The sequence below is a fragment of the Brassica napus genome, chromosome C8 (genome assembly GCF_020379485.1).
Source record: "Brassica napus cultivar Da-Ae chromosome C8, Da-Ae, whole genome shotgun sequence".
NCBI classification, from domain to species: Eukaryota; Viridiplantae; Streptophyta; class Magnoliopsida; order Brassicales; family Brassicaceae; genus Brassica; species Brassica napus.
In genome coordinates this window covers 44,524,281-44,532,645 of record NC_063451.1, presented here as the reverse complement: position 1 = coordinate 44,532,645, position 8,365 = coordinate 44,524,281, and the positions used below count along the sequence as shown (strand labels likewise).

At 40.0% G+C, this 8,365-nt stretch overlaps 1 protein-coding gene across 1 annotated transcript; it reads left to right on the top strand.

Moving 5' to 3' along the window:
* Positions 1-3,306: 3,306 nt before the first annotated feature.
* On the top strand, positions 3,307-3,856 carry LOC125592029 (E3 ubiquitin-protein ligase RHF2A-like). The gene is made up of 3 exons (XM_048767015.1): positions 3,307-3,338; positions 3,424-3,528; positions 3,619-3,856. Exons 1-3 carry the CDS (start codon positions 3,307-3,309, stop codon positions 3,854-3,856), a joined length of 375 nt encoding a protein of 124 aa, XP_048622972.1.
* The last annotated feature ends 4,509 nt before the right edge of the window (positions 3,857-8,365 follow it).

Here is an 8,365-nt window from a genome sequence, read left to right as displayed (position 1 = left end):
CGACGGAATTTCGACGGATAATGTCCGTCGGACCCTAGGTTTTATAACCAAGAGCCCCTTCTTCTTCCCCATTTCTCTCTTCTTCCTCTGCGCGATTCCTCCCTTCTCTTCAGCGATTTCCCCCTGAAATCCGACGATATCTCCGGCGATCTCCCCCTTCTCGTACACAAATCATGTAAGGATCCTATCCCACTCTCTTAGGTTCTATTTATTAGGTTTTTGTGTAGTTTTGATAGATTTTTGTTAGGGTGATTGGTTAGGATTGTGATTTGGTTGTATAATAGGTTTAGAATTGTGATTTGGTTGAATAATTTGTTTTGTTGAATTGATATAGAATTTTTTTATAGTTTTTTTATTTTTTTGTATTTATAAAATCGATTTTTGTATATAAAATCGATTTTTGTATTTTACAAAACGATTTTTCAATATAAATTCGATTTTTTAGATTTTACAAAATCTTTTTTGTATATAAATTCGATTTTTTGGATTTTACAAAACATTTTTAATATCTATAAAATTTTTTTGTGATTAAAAACTATTATTTGGGATTTAAAAATATTTTTAATATATATATATATATTATTAAAACTATTTTTTGTAATTATTAAACTATTTTTTATTTATTAAAACTATTTTTTGTTTATTAGAACTATTTTTATATATTTATTAAATATTTTTAATATATATAAATCTTTTTTTGTGATTAAATTATTTGGGATTTTTTTTTTTTAAATTAATTTATATATTTCTCTATTTATTAAATATATTTTTTTAATTTACAGGTCTCATGATGATCAGACCCGGCCTCGACAGCGTCGTGGTCGTGGTGGTACGGGGAGCCAGTCTCGGGATTCTAGCCATTTTCAGGATTCCCCTTCGCCCCACAGCTCCAACCATACATCTCCCTCTGCTGCACCCGCTCCTGCTCCTATCGCTCCCGCTACTGCATCCGCTCCTGTTCCTCCGGGTCCTCCGGGAGTGATGAGTGTTGCGGAGTTGGTTCAATAGCCCGGTCGTGACCATCTTCCGTATCTCACTCCGTATCCACATGGACGGGGTCAAACATGGTAATTAAACATTTTTTTTTCTTTAAATTTGGATTCATTATTAACCGTTTGTTCTTTTTATTAGGTTCAACCGATCCGGGAACGGGATCAGCGCATGGATCAACCGTATGATGTACTCGGCCCTCGACAGTGGACATCCGACTTTCACTCACTTCCCTACCGACAAGCAGGTTCTGTGGTTTCGTCAGTTTGCGGTAAGTATTCTAATTTTTTACTTATATTTTTAATCTTTAATATAAATTTTCTACTAATTGTGTTTTTTTTCCAGCAAGAGTTCAACTGAAATTCCGATGAGACGCTCTTTATCTATCACCACTTCGTCCATAAAGTTATGGACAACTATGGGAAGCAGATCCACGAGTGGAAGAAGAAGTGGGAAATCAATAAGGTTCGATTTAATTTATTAAACAATTTTATAATTTATTAAACTATTTTCTTTCTTTTTTTATTAAAAGGTCCCAAAGTCGATGAACGACACGGTCTGGAAGGAGTTGTGTGCGCATTGGGATAAGGAAGAGACGAAAGAAACTTCTTCCACCAACTCCACCAACCGCAGGAGCGACCGTAAAGGGAAGGGCATCTACAAGCATAACTTGGGTGCTCAATCTATTGCCACTCTGGGAGATCGCATGGTAAGTTCAACCGCTTTTTCTTCAATTATTTGAGTTTCAGAATTTTAATTATTGTGCATTTCTTCTAATTTCTAATGTTTCTTTAATTTATGCTTTTTTTCAAGGCAGAGGAAAATGATGGCGAGCCGGTTGATGATCTCGCCCTAATGAGGAGGGCGTATACCAACAAGAAGACCGGCCAGATTGATGACGGTCTTGTGAGGGACGTGGTCGACCTGGTCCAAACTCAGGTGGTAGACGAAGTGTCTCAGCTTCAAACCGAGGATGACGCTTCGACGGCTTCGACCAACTTGTCCCGCTTTCGAATCAACAAAATCGTTGAATCCGCAAGTTCTTTTTTTTTTAAAGTTCAATTCATTTATTTCTTGGTTTAAATTTATAAATTTGGATATTTTTTATTCAGTCGGTTCCAAAGAAAAAGGGACGTTTGGTCGGTTTGGGTCGTCGCACCCGGTCGGTTCCTCCTTCTTCTGCACCACCGCCCTTTGTTGATCCAGAAGTACTTACGGCTCAGTTGAAGGACAAGGATGATCGCATATCTTTGTTGGAGACCCAGATGGCGGCTCAACAGGCGGGCTATGAGGCACAGAGGAGGCTGAACCAGCAAATGATGAAGATGATGCAGAGGATGTACCCTAACGAGGTGTTCCCGGACGTGCCAGACCCGTAGTTTTTTTTTTTTCCAATAACTCGGAATGTTTTATTTTTATTTGTGAAACTTTGAATATTAATTAATATGATTTCAATTTAAATTTTAATTTTATATTTTCGAATTTAAATTTCAAAATTTTTTTTTTTTTTTTTTTAAATTAATATTTTTTACATTCTGAGGTACTCGATCGATCGATGCGTTTTTGGACATAAATCCATCGATCGATCTGTTTATAAAAAAACGTTCGGAATATACCGAGGGACACCTTTCCTCGTAATATACCGAGTAACAGTTCCCTCGGTATATTCCGAGGGACATTTCCCTCGGTATATTCCGATCGATCGATGTGTATATGTCCAAAAACGCATCGATCGATGAACTTCCGAGGAAATATCCCGACGAAGTTCTCCCTCGGTATATTCTGAGGAGATTTCTGACAAACTAGTGATCCTCGGAATTTCCTCGGAAATTTATTTCCTCGGAATTCCGTTGGAAAATTCCGAGGGATTTCCGAGGAAAGAAGAAATTCCGAGGAATTATTTCCGAGGACTTGTTTCGTCGGTATGTCGTCGGAATAACAATATTCCGACGAAATTCCGACGATTTTTTTCCTCAGAATCCTGGCTGTTTTCTTGTAGTGATTGCAAGGTTTTTAAATTAGGGTTCTTAAAAAATTTTATTAAACATATTTTTATTAAACTTTATTTTTTTGATTAAATAAAACATACTAAAATATAACATTTTAAACATAGACTTTTAAATAAAAATATAAAAACAAAGATTAGTAAAATAAAGAAACATCCGAATCGATTGTTGTCTTCATCAAGTCTAAATTTAAGTTATACATGTTCAACCAAATCATCTTTCAGTTGTTGATGCATCTTTCTATCACGAATTCTAACACGAACACCCATCATATTGGCGATATTTGTAGAAATATATATAGAATTCAAACATGCAGCCACAGGTTTCTCCTACAAACAACAGGTCTTTACCTGAACTCTCGCCTTTTAATTGACTGTGTAGTTACATGTAGCCCATGTGAGCCTTCCTTTGTTCTTACAATACACAGGTCTCCTAATCAGTCTACCTCTAGTGATCAAGATAGAGCTGGACCATCAGAGCTCCAATCATTTTCAGAGTCTCTAAAGTCTAGACTAAATGCTGTCTCAATGAGGTATCACATCTTATATCTAGCTACCTTTGGTTTGTATATGATGTTCCTTTGTTTCAATCAATCCTAAGTGGTTCCTTATGCACAATGTAGATACAAAGAATCAATATCAAAGAACACAAGGAGCTGGAAAGATAGATTCTTTTCACGCAGCACGTCCATGGCAGATATTGGCTCTGAGGTTAAAAGAGAGGTCAGTGCGGGGATCGCCACTGTGTCACGCTTGATGGAACGTTTAGAAACGAGAGAAAACGGTACTAGACCAGGCACTGAATCTGTATCAGAAAACAACACTAATGCTGAATTAAACAATGAGCATAGTAGAAGATAAGAAGCGGGTGATGCACATTCTTTGAATGAAAGAGGTGTTAAAGGAACATGTGCTGCTGCATCTGGTTCTAGCTAATAAAACAAGTGCAAGCAACTTGTTGGCAATGGTATACTGATTCAGCTTTGGCTTATCAAGTGGTTGTTCTTCAACATTTAAGATCTCGTTTTTTTTATTCTTTCAGAGATGGGAAGATGTTTGTATTGTGAAGTTCTTGTTAGGAAATATGCGGTCAAATTTTGCGGTAAACCAGAATTTATGGGAGCGAGAAAACACACACACAATTGTTAACGGAGTTCGGCCAATCTTGCCTACGTCTCCGGACCTGCTACAGATCTTTTATTATCAACCCGGGAAATTTTTACAAGCTCTCAACTCACACCCGACCCCAAATACACTCAAGAAATTACACTTAATTTCTTATAGAGAAAGATTTTCTCACAAGAATTTTTTTTTTTTTTTTCTTTTGCTCACTCTCTTCTTCTCTTGTTTTTCTCTTTGTTTTGGGATGAATTTCTTCTTCTCATTGTGTGGTTATTTATAGGAGATTATGAGGAGTTGGTGAAACTTCTTGTTGCACCTACCAAAAAACACAAAAGAAATGTGTTGTTGAATTAATCAACAAACATGTTCTTGATACAACTTCTTGTTGTACCTACCAAAAAACATGTTCTTTACAATCTCCCACTTGAAGACTGGTTTTAATCTGTCTTCACACCTTGATTAATGTAGCAGGCCTCCCCAGCTTGTTACTCCAACAAGCCAACTGAGGTTGCACACAACCTCAGCTTGTCATACGGCACGACCTTCGTCAACATGTCTGCCGGATTCTTGCTTCCTGGGATCTTCTCAAGCACCAACATTTCATCTTCCAACGCTGATCTGATGAAATGATACCGACGATGTATGTGCTTCGTCCGAGCATGGTAAATCGGATTCTTTGCCAAATCGATGGCACTTTTACTGTCACAGTACAACACACATTTCCCTTGGTCATGGCCTAGCTCTTCTAGAAAAGACTGTAGCCATATCATCTCTTTTGTTGCCTCCGTTACAGCAACATACTCAGCTTCACAGCTTGATAGAGATACAATTTTCTGCAACTTTGAAACCCAACAAATTGCAGTACCGCCAAAGGTGTAGACATACCCGGTTGTGCTCTTCGTGCTGTCAATGTCACCTCCATTGTCAGCATCAACATATCCCTGCAATCCTGTCTTAGACTTCGTGAAACATAGCGATAAACTTGGATTTCCTTTTAGATATCAGAAAATCCACTTAACGGCTTCCCAATATTCCTTCCCTGGATTGCTCATAAATCTGCTAACGACTCCCACTGCATGTGCAATATCTGGCCTTGTACATATCATCGCGTACATCAGGCTTCCTATAGCAGAAGCATATGGAACTTTATCCATACATGCCATCTAGTCTTCCGTCTTTGGAGACTGTTCTCTAGATAACCGAAAGTGACTTGCCAGGGGAGTACTAACTGGCTTCGCGTCATCCATGTTAAACCTCTTGAGGACTTTCTTCACATACTCCTCTTGTGATAGCTTAAGACCTTCATTGCTCCTACTGATTCTCATCCCTAGAATCTGTCTTGCTTCTCCAAGGTCTTTCATCGCAAACTCTTCTTAGAGTTTCGTCTTCAAGCTATTGATCTCGTGCAAGTCTGCTCCTACTATCAGCATGTCATCGACATATAGGAGCAATATCAAGTAGGACTCTTCAAGCGTCTTGAAGTAACAACAATGGTCAGCTTCACACCTCAAGAAACCAACGCCTTTAATAAAGTTGTCGAACCGTTTATACCACTGTCTTGGAGCTTGTTTTAAGTCGTACAAACTCCTTTTCAGCTTGCAAACAAGGCTTTCCTTCCCTTTGATCTCAAAGCCTTCGGGTTGCTTCATATAAATTTCCTTATCCAAATCACCGTGAAGAAATGGCGTCTTCACATCCATCTGTTGAAGATGCAGATCTTCTTGTGCTACCAGCCCAAGAACCGTTCTAATGGTCACCATCTTGACTACAGGAGAGAAGATTTCGGTGTAGTCAACGCCTTCTTTTTGTTGGAATCCCTTCACAACAAGCCTCGCTTTATAGCGCTTACTCCCATCAGGTTCTTCTTTTATTCGGTAGACCCACTTGTTATGCAATGCCTTTTTCACCTTAGGCAAATCTGCTAATTCCCACGTGTGATTGGATAACAACGAGTCCATCTCGTCGTTCATTGCAAGCTCCCACTTGATCGACTCATCAACTTGCATAGCTTCCTCATAACATTCAGGCTCGCCTCTGTCTGTGAGCAGAATGTAGTTGAGCGATGGAGAGAATCTTACTGGCTTTCTGATGATTCTGCTTGACCGTCGTAACACCGTGACTGGTGTATATGGGACCACTTCAGAATCATCACTTTCTTCAGCCTCACCACTCTCGTCTTGAGAGATTTCTTCTTCTGCTGTTGCGGTATCCTGTGGCAACTCCGGTGTCAGGATATCTTCTAAGTCAACAGCTCCAGGCTCTTTCTTTTCTGAGCCTTCTCTTAGCTTATCCTTGTACAACGCTTCTTCGTTGAACACAACATTCTTGCTGCGGATGATCTTCAGATTTTCATCATCCCAAAACCGGTAACCAAACTCCGCGTTACCATAACCGATGAAGTAACACTTCTTAGACTTCGAGTCAAGTTTACTTCTTGCAGCATCATCAATATGAACATAAGCTAAGCATCCGAACACCTTTAGATAAGAAAGATTTACTTTCTTTCCGCTCCAAACTTCTTCAGGGATCTTAAATCCCAACGGTACAGACGGTCCTCTGTTTATTAAGAAGGCTGCGGTATTGATTGCATCTGCTCAAAACGTCTTTGGCAATCCACAGTGCAATCTCATGCTCCTTGCACGCTCATTCAAGGTTCGGTTCATCCTTTCCGCTATTCCATTCTGTTGAGGCGTTCCAGGAATAGTCTTTTCCATCTTGATCCCATTATCAGCGCAATATCTCTTGAACTCGTCGCTGATGTACTCTCCACCATTATCAGACCTTAAACACTTCAACTTGAGATTCGTCTCAATCTCAACCATGGCTTTCCATATTTTGAAAACCGAAAACACTTCATGTTTGTTCTTCATGAAGTAAACCCACACTTTTCTTGTGGAGTCATCGATAAAGGTCACATAGTAGTACGAACCTCCCAGCGATGCAACAGGAGCGGGTCCCCACACGTCAGTGTGCACCAGCTCTAACTTCTCAGATTTTGGCTCTCTTCCTCCTTTAGAGAAACTAACTCGTTTTGTTTCCCAAGGATGCAACTTTCACACATCTGATGATCCACCGTCTTCAGATCCGGAAGAGCACCATTTTCCACCATGAGTTTCATCCCTTTCTCACTCATGTGCCCCAACCTACAATGCCACAACTTGGTATGTTTGGCATTCTCGACAACAGCAACAGTGTCTTGATAACTCGTCGTCATATAAAGAGTGCCTCTTTTATGACCTCTAGCCACCACCATGGAACCTTTCTTGACTCTCCAGGCTCCACCACCAAAATTAACATCGTGCCCCGTATCATCAAGTTGACCTACTGAGATCAGATTTCGCATCAACTTTGGCACATGTCTGACCTTCGTAATCTTCCACACACGTCTGTCTGACATTTTCAGGTTGATATCTCCAATACCAACTATGTCCAAAGGTAATCCATCAACAAGATATACCTTTCCGTAATTTCCCGCAACATAATTCTCCATAATGTTATGGTGCGGTGTGGTGTGGAATGACGCTCCTGAGTCAAGAACCCATGAATCGACTGGGCTATCAACATAGGATATTGACGCTTTGGTGGTACTTGTAGCTGCATCATGAGCTTCAATTTTCCTCGGAGAATCAACAGACACTACCAATGCATCAGCGATTTCACGTGTCACTACATTGGCTCCGCCTCTAGTGTTGTCTTCCTTCTTCGATGGTGCTCGGTAATTCTTCTTAATGTGACCTGTCTTTCCATAATTCCAGCACTCTGCAGGCTGTCGGAATTTGGACTGACTCCGTCCATTCCTTGACTTCGATCTGCCATTACTCCGGTTATTTCTATCTAGGTTTCTCCCTCTGTTTTCCACGTTGAAAGCAGAGCTCGTTGATGCCTCCCCAGAGTCTATCCTTCGAACTTCCTCAGCAAGGATACGATCTCTAACATCATTGAATTTGAGCTTTTGAGTACCCACAGAGTTACTAACCGCTGCCCTCATTGGCTCCCAACTATTTGGCAGAGATGCCAACAAAATCAGTGCTCGCATTTCATCTTCAAACTCGATTTCAACTGATGACAGTTGGTTGACAATCGTGTTGAACTCGTTCACATGTGCGGCAACCAGACCACCTTCTTCCATCTTCAGATGAAAGAGTTTCTTCATGAGAAACACCTTATTGTTTGCCGAAGGTTTCTCATACATATCAGAGAGAACTTTCATGAGCCCTTCTGTGGTCTTCTCCTTCGCAACGTTGTGAG

Coding starts and splice junctions, on each gene's coding strand:
- LOC125592029 (XM_048767015.1), top strand. CDS start 3,307: ATGCAGCCACAGGTTTCTCCTACAAACAACAG. Junction 3,339..3,423: donor GTTTCTCCTACAAACAACAG/GTCTTTACCTGA, acceptor TACAATACACAG/GTCTCCTAATCAGTCTACCT. Junction 3,529..3,618: donor CTAAATGCTGTCTCAATGAG/GTATCACATCTT, acceptor TGCACAATGTAG/ATACAAAGAATCAATATCAA.